At 41.3% G+C, this 17,174-nt stretch overlaps 1 protein-coding gene across 1 annotated transcript in view; it reads right to left on the bottom strand.

Annotated features, from left to right (window-relative positions):
- Positions 1-17,174, bottom strand: part of IQGAP2 (IQ motif containing GTPase activating protein 2) — a 296,229-nt gene that overhangs the window by 13,686 nt on the left and 265,369 nt on the right. The window contains exons 28-30 of the mRNA XM_060093062.1: positions 16,621-16,753; positions 9,447-9,549; positions 8,778-8,919 (exon numbers count right to left, since the gene is read on the bottom strand). Of these exons, the coding sequence (XP_059949045.1) occupies positions 8,778-8,919; positions 9,447-9,549; positions 16,621-16,753 (378 nt within the window). The remainder of the gene's footprint in view (positions 1-8,777; positions 8,920-9,446; positions 9,550-16,620; positions 16,754-17,174) is intronic.

Below are 17,174 nucleotides of genomic sequence, written 5' to 3'. Positions count from 1 at the left end.
AGGACAAACTGCTCACACAGCCTTTCTCTTGAAATTCTACTTTATGTCAGGCCTCCGCTGGAACCCACTGCCAAAGTTCTACCCCAGACATCTTACATGTAAATAACCATCCAGTTTCATGACAGGGAATTCAGTACCTCACCCTGTGGCATGCCTAATGGTTAAGAGCACTAAGTCAGACAGATCTAAGGTTGAGTCAGGGTTCCTGTTGCTTACTAGGTGTGTGGACTTGTGCAAATTATAAAGTCCCTAGAGTGGGTTTTTTTTTTTTTTTTTTCATTTAGGTAATGGGAATCTCTCAGGACTGAATGAAAGATGCATGTAAAGCCTCTCTCTAGGGTCTGACATGTGGTCAGCACTCCCATGGTCACTAAAGCTGTGTTGCCCAAGATGGCATCCACTGGTCAGTAGGTGGCCAGTGGGCACTTGAGACATGGCTGGTTCAAACTGAGATAAGCATTAAGGGCAAAACACACACCAGAATTGGAAGGCTCAGTATAAAAAAAGGAAAGTACCATGTATCATTAACAATTTTTTTACACTGATTCCATATTGAAATGACAACATTTGGGATACATTGGGGTAAATAAATACATTAGAATTAATTTCACCTGTTTCTTTTAAAAATGTGGCTTCCAGAAAATCTTAAAGTAACTGTGTGGCTGACATTTAATCTCTTTTGGCAAGCACAGCACTGGAACAGCCCATTCTTAAATGGGAAGCCCACTCTGAGAGGCCTGCCTTCCAGTACGGCCCACTCACTGGACCCAGTGAATCACAGGACATCAGCACTGAGGGGGACCTTGGGCAACAGTCCAATCCCTGATTTTACAAATGAGTCAGCTAAGACCTAAGAGGTTCAGTCGTTACAGAAGGTCACATCCTATTTTCTAGAGTTGCAGGAAACAAGTCGATTTCCCCTTCCTCATCATCAGCCCCTCATCAACCTGCAGAGAGTGCCAGAATTGTGTCTCCATCCCCTCTTCTCTTTTTTCCAAGTGAAACCTCTCAGTTCCTGAAACCTCTTCACAATAGGAGTTAAAGAGAGTTTCCAGTCCTGCCCACATTTCAGTTTGCCAATGACTTTAAGACATGTCCCCTCCCCCACCCTAATGCAAACACAATAGTCTAGATATGGTCTGACCAGCATAAATCAACTGGTTCAAGTTTTGGCCCCATGGCTGTTCATATAATAGGTAAGACAGGCTGGCCAAACTCTGCCACCCTCCCTGAATTAGGAAAGTTAAGAAAAAAAGAAATACACCAGGGAGTTTCTTCATCATAGCTCTGCTCAAATCCCATGGTCAATGAATGAGACCGCCTGGTGCTTGTAAACTGGTGTGGTCCCCCAGGTTTGGCCATTGTACTCAAAGGGTGTCTGTTATCAAATTCTGACCAGGACCATTCCTGAGCCTCCCCCTCTGCCATCTGCCTTACAGTGTGCCCAAGGTTGAAAAGGAATTGGTGTTTGTGGAAGCTAAAAAATATTTCCAGGGCTTCCCTGGTGGCGCGGTGGTTGAGAGTCCGCCTGCCGATGCAGGGGACACGGGTTCGTGCCCCGGTCCGGGAAGATCCCACATGCCGCGGAGTGGCTGGGCCCGTGAGCCATGGCCGCTGAGCCTGCGCGTCCGGAGCCTGTGCTCCGCAACGGGAGAGGCCACAGCAGTGAGAGGCCCGTGTACCACACACACACACACACAAATATATATATATATTTCCAATTGTTTAAAATTCTAATAACATGATTATACATTTTTATCACCAGACCTCGAATATCTCCTTAGCCATTTACTGCTCATACCAGCTTGGACTAAAAGCAAGAAAATCTTGCAACTGGGACGATAGATGCCTAAACTGAATTATGTGATAGGAAAAAAATTCTTAAGAGATGACGACTTAAGCACTCAGGCAGCTAAGTATGAATAAAAGCCATCTATAATGCCGTCTACTTACACACATACTTTCATAGAAAAGCAAGCTTAATAAAGGCCAAAAGGATCACATACTATAAGTTGAATCATAAGTTATAATGAGATTTTCTTTTCTTTTTTTTTAGTTTATTTATTATTTTTGGCTGCATTGGGTCTTTGTTGCTGTGCGCGGGCTTTCTCTAGTTGCAGCAAGTGGGGACTACTCTTCTTTGTGGTGCACAGGCTTCTCATTGCAGTGGCTTCGCTTGTTGTAGAGCACGGGCTCTAGGCATGCGGGCTCCAGTAGCTGTGGCTCGCAGGCTTCAGTAGTTGTGGCTTGCGGGCTCTAGAGCGCAGGCTCAGTAGTTGTGGCACACGGGCTTATTTGCTCCACGGCATGTGGGATCTTCCCGGACCAGGGCTCGAACCCGTGTCCCCTGCATTGGCAGGCGGATTCTTAACCACTGCACCATCAGGGAAGCCCAAGAGAGATTTTCAATTGTACAGTTCTTTATAATTTATAAGGTGTCACTGTGTGACTTCATCTTTTACTCACCAGAGTCCTCCCTTTCCCATCATCTCCCCTCGTCTCCATTTGATGGATGAGGAAACAAATGGGGAAGTGATTTGCTCAGAGTCCAATGGCTAATGTGTGAGATTGGGGCTGTAATCCCAGGTCTCCCTAGGACTCCTCAACCAGGCTTTTTTGTTCGTTTGCCCTTTTAGCACCACCATGCTTGGTAAAATTAGCAAAATGGCAATAGCCCAAACCGAGGCTCCCTATTCCATAAAGATATGGAAAGGAAACAGAAATAGAATGTTTCTTCCTATTCCACCATGTGTCTTCATGTCCCTTACTCTATGTCATTCCTTCTCTGTGGCCTGGGAAGCAATGCCCCAGCATCAGGTATACAATAACTGCTCTGCTATCATTCTTATTGTTTATTCTATGATCCCTAAGAGTGCAAAGGACAGTGACCTTGCCCTCAAGTTGTAAAACCTTGTGATCAAGAGTGTAGGCCCGGGGCTTCCCTGGTGGCGCAGTTGTTGAGAGTCCGCCTGCCGATGCAGGGGACACGGGTTTGTGCCCCGGTCTGGGAGGATCCCACATGCCGCGGAGCGGCTGGGCCGGTGAGACATGGCCGCCGAGCCTGCGCGTCCAGAGCCTGCGCTCCGCAATGGGAGAGGCCACAACAGTGAGAGGCCTGTGTAACGCAAAAAGAAAAAAAAAAAAAAAAAAGAGTGTAGGCCCGGAAAGGTTTAAGACTGTCTGGATTTGAACCTATGCCCCACTTACTAGCTATACTACCAGGAAAGGGTTTTGTCTGTTCTGTGCCTAGTTTCCTCTTACATAAAACCCAGGTAATAAGCTCTACCTCTTGGAGTTGCTGAGAGTATTACATGACTCACGCCTGTTGTTATGTTATACATGTTGTTATCTGTTATTATCTATATCCATATCCATAGGACAGTCCCTGGTACATGGTAAGCACTACATAGGTGTTTGGTATTATTATCATCTTCATCCTCATCTAATTATTAAGAATTATGACACTAGCATGGAATTAAATTTACAAGCATAAGGATTAACAGTGCCTTATTCAGGGACCCTCATGAAGATGAATTACTTATCCCTGGAAAGCTAGTGATTTTGCAATTAATAATAAGGGGGCATTTTGAAAGTTAAAAACACAACCTATTTAACAAGGAGGCAAAATAGTTTTTTGATAGAGAAAAGCCAGTTATTTTTATCCCCAACAGCTCTGCATTCCATGACTGTCCACTTCTTAGTAACTTCTGAAAGGCACTGTCTGATTTCAGTTAAATTTGGTTCTCTAATGAAGAGTCTCAAGAACTATATTTTATGTTTGAGTTAGGAATTTGGTTTATTAGCTTGGAAGAAAGTCATCCCCATAAGAGTTTTCAAATCAGTATTTCCAAGCATCTATCAATGGAATATCAATGGCCTATGAATTTAAAGCATGTCAGTGCCCATCTACTTGCTTTCCATAATTTTAGAATTTAATTTCCTCACCTCAGAGATAAAGACTCAGACTAGATGGTCTCCAAGCTCCTTGTCAATGACACATTTTATAATTATCTGTTAGTATCAAGATTTTGAAATATATACTTAGGGTATAATGTATTTGGAAGGAAGGCTAGCCTAACATCATGGAGCAAACTCTACTGACTGTTTTGGGCAATACCCAAATTCCACTTTTGGAGAAGGCTACTTGGTCAGTCTTCATTTCAAGTTGTTATCCACGATGATCCACTGGGCTGCTTAGTGAAGGGCTCTGCTAACAGCAGGATATCGAAGTATGCCCAGAGGAAGGCTTTCTAGACCCCAGAGACCTATGAAAGTGGTAAATTATTGAATCTATTAAAACATTGGCCCAATAGCCTTTTTTATATAAATGGAAAAGTTGATCCTACAGTTCACATGGAATTGCAAGGAACCCCAAGTAGCCAAAAGAATCTTGAAAAAGAACAACTTGGAAGACTCATACTTCCCAATTTCAAAACTTACTACAAAGCTACAGTGATAAATGCAGTGTGGTACTAGCATAAGGATAGGCATATAGATCAATGGAATAGAATTTAGAGTCTAGTAAACCATACATGTATGGTAGATTGGCTTTTGACAAGAGTGTCTAGACCATCTAATGGAGAAAGAATAGTCTCTTTAAGAAATGGTGGTGGAAAACTGGGCATCCACATGCAAAAGAATAACGTTGGACCCCGACCTTCCACCATACACAAAAATTAGCTCAAAAGGAATCACAGACCTAAACATAAAAGCTGAAACTAGGGCTTCCCTGGTGGCGCAGTGGTTGAGAGTCCGCCTGCCGATGCAGGGGACGTGGGTTCGTGCCCCGGTCTGGGAGGATCCCACATGCCGCGGAGCGGCTGGGCCCGTGAGCCATGGCCGCTGAGCCTGCGCATCCGGAGCCTGTGCTCCGCAGCGGGAGAGGCCACAGCAGTGAGAGGCCCACGTACTGCAAAAAAAAAAAAAAAAAAAAAGCTGAAACTATAGAACACTTTAGAAAAAAACACAGGAGTAAATCCTTATGATCTTGGATTGAGCAATGAATTCTTATATATGACACCAAAAGCATAAGAAACAACAACAAAAAATAGATAAACTGCATTTCATTAAGTTAAAAAACTTTTCTACAGAAAAGGATATTACCAAGAGAATAAAAAGACAGCCCTGAAATAATGCCATTTGCAGCAACATGGATACAACTAGAGAGTATCATACTAAGTGACATAGAAAGAGAAAGACAAATACCATATGATATCACTTATATTTGGAATCTAAAACATGACACAAATGAACCTATCTATGAAACAGAAACAGAATCACAGACATAGAGAACAGACTGGTGGTTGCCGGAGCGGGGGGGTGGGGGGGCTGGGGGAGGGATGGAGTGGGAGGTTGGGAGCAGATATAAGCTTTAATATATAGAATGGATAAACAACAAGGTCCTACTGTATAGCATAAAGAACTATATTCAATAGCCTATGATAAACCATAATGGAAAAATATATTAAAAAGAAGAATGTATATATATAACTGAATTACTTTGCTGTACAGAAGTAATTAACACAACATTGTAAATCAACTATACTTCAATAATAAAAAGACAACCCATAGAAGGGGTGAAAATATTTGCAAATCATATATATGATAGGGGTTTACCATCCAGAACATATAAAGAACTCTTACAACTCTGCAACAAAAAGACAAACAATCCAACTAAAAAATGGGCAGAAGACTTGAATAGACATTTCTACAAAGAAGATAGGCTGACAAGCACATGGAAACATTATTAATTATTAATCATTAGGGAAACATTATTAATCATTAGGGAAATGCAAATCAAAACCACAATGAGATACTACTTCATACCTACTAGGATGGCTATAACAACAAAATAAACAAAACAGAAAATAAATTTTGGTGAATTATGGAAAAATTGAAACTCTCATACTTTGTTGGTAGGAATATAAAATGGTGTAGCCACTGTGGAAAAAGGTCTGGCAGTTCCTCAAAACAGAATTACCATATGACCTAGCAATTCCACTCCTAGGTGTATACCCCAAAGAACTGAAAACAGTATTCAAATAAAAAGATGTATATAAATGTTTACAGTAGTACTATTCACTATAGCCAAAAGGTAGCAACAATCCAAATGTCCATGATAAATGTGGCATGTCCATACAATGGAATGTTATTCAGTCAAAAATATGCTGAATAAGAGAAGCCAGACACAAAAGGCCACATATTGTATGATTCCATTATATGAAATTTCCAGAATAGGCAAGTTCATAGAGGGTCATTGGGGAATGACTGCTTAATGGATACAGGGTTACTTTTGGGGTGATAACAATGTTCTGGAACTAGATAGTTGTGATGCTTGCACAACATTCTGGATGTACTAAGTGCCACTGAATTGTATACTTTATTATTATTTTTATTTATTTATTTATTTATTTATTTTGCAGTACGCGGGCCTCTCACTGTTGTGGCCTCTCCCGTTGAGAAGCACAGGCTCCAGACGCACAGGCTCAGCGGCCATGGCTCACAGGTCCAGCCGCTCCGCGGCATGTGGGATCTTCCCGGACCGGGGCACGAACCTGTGTCCCCTGCATCAGCAGGCGGACTCTCAACCACTGCACCACCAGGGAAGCCCTGCACTATATACTTTAAAAGGTTAGATTGGTAAACTTTATGTTGTGTGTATTTTACTACAAAATACAAGAGTAAGTAAATAAATAAATAAAACCACTGGCTGGCTCTACTTGGAATGGTGATTAAAGAAGTAGACAGTACTTTTTTCTAGCATACAGTGGGGAGGGAGCCACACAAGGGCTGAGGCAAGTAGCACAATGCACCAGGCCTTCCTGGCTAAGAGGCATTCATTGCTGCCCAACACACCTGACTTTCATGGTTTTGCTTTTGAAATGTGCACTCCAAACATTCACAGAACCATGGAGATTCAGATTCAGAAATAAGTATAAATATACACGATGTTCAGACTATTTGATATTTTAGACTACCCAAATCATGATCTCCATTCATTAATGCAGACATTTGAGCTGACTGCATTTAGAAAATGGTGTTCAAGTAACAGACACAATTAATTATGAAAAAATTTCCTCCTCTTACTTCTAAAGGACAAAGCTTATGAGATCACAGGACAACTGGCCTAATTTAATTTGCATGGTGGAACCACAGGATCTGTATTTCCAGTTACCTTTGTAATTGGCGCATGCTCAGAGGAACCCAGGGAGCAGCTTCCACAGTTTTTCCCCTTTTTTCTGTTGCCCTGTCCTGAGCTGTCTCTGCAAGTTCAATCTGACTTCATCATCAGTAGTTTAAAGGAACTGCCCTCAACTCTTATGAAGTCACATTTGTGTAGGAGTCCTGCAGCTTGTCTTGGGTCCCTCAGGTGAGCTGTGCTCTCCATCAGACTGCAGACCCCCGGAAGGCAGGGACCCTTAATGGCTTGCTCACCGCTGTGTCCTCAGCCTCAAGACAAGTGCCATGGACACAGAGTAGATACTCAAGTATTTGGCTACGTGAACAAACAGATCCTTAGAGATAATCGGAGCACAAAATAAACAAGCCTAGTAGAAGCACATATGTACATACTGCAACATAGCACACTAAGGTTTTTTTTGTGGTTTTTTTTGCCATTTTCATGGGATTGAATATCTTGAAAAAATCAACTAGAAATGAGTACTGTCTAAAGCATGTCAGTGGCAGAACAGAAAGCTTCTGTCGCAAATGAAAACAACCTCAGAGTTCAGGGCCTGTACCTTGGAAGTCATGTGTGAAGTATTGTTTAAATACTTATTTATTTCCTTTTCTCCCCATTTCCCATTTCCATTCTCCACCTCACCCCAATGTACAACTGTTCTAATGTGCTAATACGAATCCTTTTGGTTATATTAGTTCTTAAAAACTGTATTGTCTGGTGAGCACCTGCCTTTAGTTTATGGCGTTTCAATTTATGGTGATGGATCATTCTTTCTTACCCTGTATATAAAGGACCGATGTGGAATGTCCACGAGGCCTTGACAGAAAAAGTACAGTATTAACTAAAAGTTGGAAAGCTTCGTTTGAAATCTTTGAGAACAAGAAATTGAGTATAAATAAAATCAAAGTTGGTCAAGATATCCAGGCTTAGTTTAGTAGGCAAGGTGTCTAATAAATCAGATGATAGCATTATGTCTTATCGTGTGTGCCTTTTACGTTAACATTTTATACCAGAAAATAAATTAGGTTCAAGGTATTTCCTTGACTATTCTTTTTTTTTTTTTTTTTTTTGCGGTATGCGGGCCTCTCACTGTTGTGGCCTCTCCCGTTGCGGAGCACAGGCTCCGGATGCGCAGGCCCAGCGGCCATGGCTCACGGGCCCAGCCGCTCCGCGGCATATGGGATCCTCCCAGACCGGGGCACGAACCCATATCCCCTGCATCGGCAGGCGGACTCTTAACCACTGCGCCACCAGGGAGGCCCCTTGACTATTCTTTTGACCACTGAAACAGATATTTCCTTTCAGCTACCTGAGGTCTTTCACCAGCTGTGTTAATCATTTCTTAAAGGAAAGGAATCAAATTACTACAAGGAAAACTACAAAACAAGATAGGCTTTAAGAAAGTATCATGATATTTAGTTCCCTCTTAAATTACAAAGAGTCTACTATTCTTTAGTTAGATGTTTGATGGATAAACATAATGTATTTCAATATTTAGATATTTTAAAATGGATTATTTGAGGAATTCGCCTTATTTGAATTTGCATGGTTTAAGATGCAGAATTGGAGACATGTGCTCTTTAAGCCCCAAACTTACTTGATCATGAGGCTTTGGCCATCTATAGCTTCACCATCCCCTAGGTCGTACTTGCTGGTCAGGAAAAGGGAAATCTCAGTCTTTGCAAGCTGATTTAGTGTGTTTACCTTGTCAGGGTCACTGGGGTCAACAGCTCCTTCCCCTGTAGAATAAAATATTGTTATTTTTCCAATTCACTGCTTGTGACAGTGGCATCAACAATGTAAGATAAAGGTTCTGTAGGAAACATGGGCTCGGTAGTTGAACAGGAGATCATGGTCCTCAGAAGAAAACACATTCCAATACACTTTAAAAAATCTCTGAATTAAACATTAAAATAGCATAGGACATCAATATTCAAAATTTGACAAAAATTACTAAAGGAGAGAACTGTTAATAAAAGACACCACTGGAGAACATAGCAAGGAACGTCTAATAAATTTCGCTCTTTTTCTTTCTTTATGGTTGACAAATCCTTTTTGATGTATCTAGAGCTTCAAGAGTATCAAATTGTTTGATAATCTAGCACACTAAGAATTACAGAATCCTTCATGTAGGAAGGGGCTAGTGTAGTTATCCTTTAAATAAACTTAAGTATTAAATTAAAAAGATTTTTTGATCTAGGATAGGAAAACCAACCAACCATCCAACCAACCAATCAAATACAAACCAGAGGGAAGAAGCCCTTACCAAGAAAAGATTCCACATTAGGTACCTCTCCCAGCAATTCCAAAAGTTCATTCAGTAAGTCATTTTTTTCAGGGGCAATCGCATCCTGGTGTTCCAACAGGAGCTTTATATAGAAAGCAACACACATACAAAAATAAAAGTCAGTTCTCAATGGCTACCATATTTACATAGCTCCCTTCCCAGTTTTTCATGATAACTTTTTCCTGATATTGTTTGAACCTTAAATACAAGTCTGACATATATTAAAATTAGAGACCACAGAGAGACACAGCTTGCATTTTATCTTAGAGGCAAGTGTCCACTCTTCATCGAGAAACTGTAGTTTTGTGAAAGGTGTTCATAAACACTCTTTCAGCAAGATCTTGCAAGATCTGCCAAGAGGCAGCCTTCTTCCACCTAAATCCTGTGCTCCCTCCATTTTATACAAAAGTCAAAGTTGAGGGATAAATTAGGAGTTTGGGATTAACATATACACGCTACTATATATAAAATAGATAACCAACAAGGACCTACTGTACAGCACAGGGAACTATACTCAATATTTTGTAATAACCTATAAGGGAAAAGAATCTGAAAGACTACATATATAGTAGTCTGAATCACTTTTCTGTACACCTGAAACTAACACAGCATTGTAAATCAACGACATCAATAAAAAAGCAAAAAAAAAGTCAAAGTTGGCGAAAGAGTCTAAAACAACACAGAAGTCTCTTGGCTAATACGGTAGCAAACTGTAAGGGCATTTCCATATCTCTTCAGAGAAAAATTATTCAGTAATCAAACACTATATATTTTTTCAAATCACCACTATTAGCTATTTCAATCTGTCTGGCATTGAAGATCTTTCATGGGTATGGATGGCAGAAATGCCCATATGATTCCTTGGCCTGAGACCTAGATGTACCAGCTGGTTCTTCCTTTCAGAATTCCAAAAATGGATTAAGGGGAACACTGCTGGGTGTTTGCCAGGTCTTAGAGGAAACATAGTAACTCTGGGGGCACAGCTATGAAAACACAGCTGCTCTTGTTTTCATTTAGAGTTAAATTAAAACAATGTTTCCAAAGTGTGGGACTGGTATCCCTGGTGATGGGAAATCTAATTTTAGTTGTTTTGAGTAACTAACTTACAAAACACTGAATCATATAATAAAATTAGTCTTTTCCATTTTTAATCTCTTTTTTCTCAACAGCTTTATTGAGATACAATTAACACACTATCAAATCCACGCATTTAAAACCTATGATAATGATGGTTTTTAGTATATTCAAAACTTGTGTAACCATCACCACTATCTAATTTCAGAATATTTTCATCACCTTAAAAGAAACTGTGTACCCATTAGCTGTCACTCCCCAGTATTACCCCTTCCTCCTGGAAGCCATTAATGTCCTTTCTGTCTCTATAGATTTAGCTGTTCTGGATGCTTCACATGAGTGGACTCATACAATGTGTGTCCTTTTGTGACTGGTTTCTCTCACTGAGCATGATGGTTTCAAGGTTCATCCATGTTGTAGTATGCATTTGTTCCTCTTTATCCCCCCAAAATGTTTCCATTATATGGATATATCGCACTTCATTCATCTTTTGATGGACATTTGTTTCCAGTTTTTGGCTATTATGAATATGCTGCTGTGAACAGTCATGGACCAGTTTTTTTGTGCACATGTTTTCATTTTTCTTGAGCCCATATCTAGGAATTGCTTCATCACATAGTAACTCTGTTTAACATTTAGGATTGCCAAACTGATTTCCTAAGTGGCTGGACCATTTTGCATCTCCACCAGCAGTATATGAGAGTTTCAGTCATTCTACATCCTTGCCAACATTTATTATTACATGACTTTTTAATTCTAGCTATCCTAGTGGGCGTGAAGTTATCTCATTTTGGTTTTGATTTGCATTCCCTGATGACTAATAATGATGAGCATCTTTTCATGTGCTTATTGGCTACTGTATATTTTCCTTGGAGAAATCTCTATTCAGATCGCTTGCCCATTTAAAAATTTTATTTTTATGTTTTTATTTTTAATTGTAGTAAAATACACATCATAAAACCTACCATCTTAACCATTTTTTTTTTTTTTTTTTTTTTTTGTGGTACGCAGGCCTCTCACTGTTGTGGCCTCTCCTGTTGCAGAGCACAGGCTCCGGACGCGCAGGCTCAGTGGCCATGGCTCACGGACCCAGCCGCTCCGCGGCATGTGGGATCTTCCCGGACCGGGGCACGAACCCGTGTCCCCTGCATCGGCAGGCGGACTCTCAACCACTGCGCCACCAGGGAAGCCCCATCTTAACCATTTTTAAGTGTATAGTTCAGTAGTGTTAAGTACATTAACATTATTGTGCAACCAATCTATAGAACTCTTCCATTTGGCAAAACGAAAACTCTGTATCCATTCTGCAACAACTCCTCATTCCACCATTGTACTTTCTTCTCTCTGAATCTGACTACTCTGGGTACCTCATATAAGTGGAATCATACAGTATTTGTCTTTCTGCATCTGGTTTATTTCACTTGGCATAAGATCCTCAAGGATCAGCCATGTTGTAGCATGTATCAGAATTTCCTTCCTGTTTAAGGCTGAATAATATTCCATTGTATGTCTGTACCACATTTTGTTTATCCAATCATCTGTCGAGGGACACTTGGTTATTTCCACCTTTCGGCTACTGTATGATGAATGCTGAAATGAACAGGAGCGTACAAATGTCTCTTTGGCTCTTTTTATTGAGTATATACCCAGAAGTGAATCTGTTTTTAATTTTTTTGAGAAACTATCATACTGTTTTCCATAGCAGCTGTACCAATTAACGTTCCCACTAATAGTATAAAAGGGTTCTAACTTCTCTATATCTTTGCTAACACATTTTCCGGTTTTTGTTTTTGTTTTTATAGTAGCCGCCATAATGGGTGTAAGGTGGTATCTCGTGTTTTTATTTTTTTATTTTTCCAAACCAAATGATAGATTTATAGGCTGTCTCTATTATACAATGAGGCAAAATCACTGTGGTTTTGATTTGGATTTCCCTAGTCATTAGTGATGTTGAGCATCTTTTCATGTGCTTGTCAGCCATTTCTAAATCTTCTTTGGAGAAATGTCTATTCAGGTCTGTAGCTCATTTTAAAATTGGGCTGCTTTTTGTTGTTGTCAAATTGTGAGAATTCTTTACATATTCTGGATATTAACCCTTTATCAGATACAGTATATGATTTGCAAATATTTCTTCCATTCTGTAGGTTGCCTTTTCACTGTGTTCACTGTGTCATTTGATGTATAGTTGTCCATTTTTAAATCGGATTATTTATCTCACCATGGAGGTGTAGTTTTTCTTTATGTATTCTGGATCCAAGTCCTTTAACAGATACATTATCTGCAATTATTCTCTCTCATTCCCTTGGTTGTCTTTTCTTGATGGCAATGTCTACAGCACAAAAGTTTCCAACTTTGAGGAGGTTCAATTTATCTGTTTTTTTGTTTTGTTTTTTTTTCCTTTTGTGGCTTGTACATTTGGTGTCATATCTAAGAAACCATTGCCTAATCCAAGGTCACAGAGATTTACTCCTATGTTTTCTTCTAAGAGTTTTATAATTTTAGCTCTTATATTTAGGTCTCTGATCCATTTTGAGTTCATTTTTGTATAGGGTGGAAGAAAAGGGTACAACTTCATTCTTGGCATGTGGATTTCCAGTTGTCCCAGAACCATTTGTTGAAAAGACTATTCTTTGCCCACTGAACTGTTTTGGTTCCTTGTCAAAAACAAATTGACTACAGATTTGAAGGTTTCTAGACTCTCAGTTCTATCTCATTGACTGGTATGTCTATCCTTATGCCAGTACAACACTGCCTTGATTACTTCCTTTTCCATTCTCTTTTTTTTTTCTTCGATACGCAGGCTTCTCACTGTTGTGGCCTCTTCCGTTGCGGAGCACAGGGTCCGGACGCGCAGGCTCAGCGGCCATGGCAAACGGGCCCAGCCGCTCCGTGGCATGTGGGATCTTCCCAGACCGGGGCACGAACCCGTGTCCCTTGCATCGGCAGGTGGACTCTCAACCACTGTGCCACCAGGGAAGCCCTCCAATCTCTTTTTTTTTTTTTTTTTTTTTTTTTTTTTGCGGTATGTGGGCCTCTCACTGTTGTGGCCTCTCTCATTGCAGAGCACAGGCTCCGGACGCACAGGCTCAACGGCCATGGCTCACGGGCCTAGCCGCTCCGCGGCATGTGGGATCTTCCCAGACCGGGGCACGAACCCTTGTCCCCTGCGTCGGCAGGCGGACTCTCAACCACTGCACCACCAGGGAAGCCCCCCTCCATTCTCTTTTAATCTTTAAGATTAGTGAAGGAGAGAGTTATCTGTTTAATGCTGAATTTTCCCTAACATTCCCTGATACTTACAAATTGGGTTTTTAAGAGAGGGAGAGGGGGCCTCAGATGCATAGCTTCAAGGAAGCAACTATATTCAACTACTTTTAAAGGTCTGTCCATTGTAAGACATGCTAGTTTTTCTACTATGGTTAGATTTAAAGAAAGATGTTATATAAATAACACAGATGACAGAAAGACATGGTGAAATCTGGAAGTAGTACACAGGATATTTTGGGGTAAGGTAAGTCAGAGACAAGAACAAAATAAGCAAGATGGATAAATTTATGTTCCAGTTCTCTGAAGAGATGGGACAGCTGATGGGCTGCTGTCTCTGGAAGGGATGATTTAGGCAGCCAGCTTCTACTCTTTATTCTGATAATGACAGAACATCAAAATTTCCTGAAAATGTCTCCTTAAAGAGCTAATGTTCTACATGTTCCTTAGAGAACAAGGGACAAGTATGCGGCCACAGGAGTGGCAAGTCGTGCTGCTGCCGTGCTTGTGTCTGCATGTAGACACCTCCTCACTTGAGACAGACAGTAAACAAGGACAGTCTTTCCCTGCAATTACATTTCTCCCATGTTATTACATCTGCTTCCAACATCACACATGATGGAATTCCAAATGGGTTACAAGTTATGTTTCCCAGGATTGGATTCTGTTTTCAACTCTTGTTAACAAAAGGAACAGACTATTTCTCCTTGAAGAGTAACAGTCTAAATTAATACAGTAACATTGTCTCTCAGCTCTCCTTGGGAAAGAATCCCTCACTTTTCCTGCATGTGGCTATTGCCCTCAGCACATGTGCAGCCAATGTGTGGACATCTTTTTGAAATGAAAAATGTGCCATAAAAAATAGATAAATGGGTTGTGGCTCAACTATGAATGAGTCTACTTGTTCATTAGAAAATTATTTTTGCAAGTGGTGCATATACTGGATGTGATTGCTTGGTGATTTGGGGTGTTTATATATAGGGAAAACAAGTATAGCCTCTTTATTTAATCAACACACTCACTCCCCCCTCAGCTGGTCATTCAGATCTGCTTTTGTTTAGGGTCACTCAAAACACTGATGGAGGGCTTCCCTGGTGGCGCAGTGGTTGAGAGTCCGCCTGCCGATGCAGGGGACACGGGTTCATGCCCCGGTCCGGGAAGATCCCATGTGCCGCGGAGAGGCTGGGCCCGTGAGCCGTGGCCGCTGGGTCTGTGCGTCCGGAGCCTGTGCTCCGCAACGGGAGAGGCCACAACAGTGAGAGGCCCGCGTACCTCAAAAAAAAAAAAAAGAAAACACTGATGGAGAGCTTGTTGCAAATGTCAAGGAGGTTCCCTGTCCCAACCCTGAAAGAGTGAAATCAAAAGTAGATCCAATCTTTCTTTCCAACTCATATTTAAAGTTTAGTTACTTAGGGGCTTCCCTGGTGGCGCAGTGGTTGAGAATCTGCCTGCCAATGCAGGGGACACGGGTTCGAGCCCTGGTCTGGGAGGATCCCACATGCCGTGGGGCGGCTGGCCCTGTGAGCCACAATTACTGAGCCTGCGCGTCTGGAGCCTGTGCTCCACAATAAGAGAGGCCGTGATAGTGAGAGACCCGTGCACTGCGATGAAGAGTGGCCCCCACTTGCCGCAACTAGAGAAAGCCCTCGCACAGAAACGAAGACCCAACACAGCCATAAATAAATAAATAAATAAATAAAATTAAAAAATAAAATAAAATCAAGTTTAGTTACTTAAAAGAGTTTAATAATGAAGACTGAAATTTTGAGCAGCCAATTTTGCCGCTTGTTAGTATATCTGGTTTGGTGGGGGGAGGGGCTGGCCCTTTAAGAGCTGTGTATTTGCCGTGCTTTCCGCCAGTTGTGTGTATCATTTGAAGCTGGGTCCATCCTTAACCAGGGCTTCTTGAGCGTCAGTGTGTATCTGAGTCACCTGGGATCTTGTGAGAATGCAGGTTCTGATTTTGGAGGTCTTGGGCGGATTTCTCGCATGTCCTCAGGACTTAGCTTGGAGTAGTCATGTCCAGAACTGTTCTTGAAAAGGTTATGCTTTAAGAACCTAGCTGGTTCGGGAAATAAGCTCTGATCTTAAGCAAACAAACAAAGACCCTCACCATGCCGAGAAAACTGCCCTGCCCTCAAAATGCACCTAATACAGGCTAATGGTTGATGGTGGTGATGTCTGCACGTGAACCAGAGGGAGACATTATGACATAGCAGACTGACAGTGCCTGGTTCTAAGAAATGGGGTTTTCCAGAACAACAGAAGCGATTCTTTGTGGGCGGCTATTGCTGGGGTGTGGGGTGTATGTCTTCTTTTCCCCAACCTGGAGCAGCCTGTTAATCCCGTCCCTCTTTATGTCCCAACATTAGAAGAGAGGGAGCATTCTCATTTTCCCAGAAAATTACGAGAAATGCGAAGAGAATTCTTGAAAGGGGGAGAGACCGACTCTGGGGTCCAGGCAGTGTGACCCTGGTGGGTGGAGAAAATATCAGGGCTGCCCGGGTTCGGGGCTTAAACTGCACATTCACCACCTGACTGTAACTGGATCACGGAAGAAATAAACTTTCCTTGCTTGAGAGACGGAGTTTTCCTAAGGCACAAGAGTCAGGGAATACATGTATCATGTCAAAAGTAAACTTTTCCTGTTCGGGAAAAGGAGATTAGTCAATGAATAAGGGTCAAATTTTTTTTAGGTTGAGAACATAAGTAGGAGCACATGCTTACAGTAACACCCTGTAGAAACTAAACATTTTCAAGAGCAGACGTTTGAACCCCGTGTCCATTGCTAAGACCCTCCTCCAACCTCTCTTACTGAATGTGTGCTGATGATTTCTTCAATTGAAATATAAATGACTGGTTTGCTGACTGTCACCACATCTGTGTATTTATCCATATTAAACTTTTCTTCTGGTTCAGGGACATTACATGCTTCTTTGAAATACTTCCTAAAAAAGGAAAAAAAACCAAAAGTCTTAAGACAGAGTCAAATTTGTGAATAAAATGACTTTATCAAAATGGTGAGGAAATCTTCAGTGATGGCTAGTGCTTTGTTTTCTACTGCACACCTCAGGGGACCTGTTCCAGCACCTTCCAAGGCAGGCTCTGGACCTCGAAGCCGAGTCCATGTTTCCGGATGTTGGACCCAGGTCCTCAGAAAGGAACAGACAGAGCATTTAGGGCCTCAGGCCCTGTGACTGACCCAAGGTAATCAAACTATGGGCAAGTCATTTAAAAAATATGATTTTAAAAATGCCCCCTGAAATCTACACAAAAATGTCAGTACTGATGTTCCCTGATCTAAGAATCAAGTCTTCCTAGAGAAAACAATCCAAAAAGCAATTAGTCAAATTTGCTACTTTAATTGGC

The sequence above is a fragment of the Mesoplodon densirostris genome, chromosome 3 (genome assembly GCF_025265405.1).
Source record: "Mesoplodon densirostris isolate mMesDen1 chromosome 3, mMesDen1 primary haplotype, whole genome shotgun sequence".
Lineage (NCBI taxonomy): Eukaryota > Metazoa > Chordata > Mammalia > Artiodactyla > Ziphiidae > Mesoplodon > Mesoplodon densirostris.
This window is presented reverse-complemented; position numbering and strand designations above follow the sequence as displayed.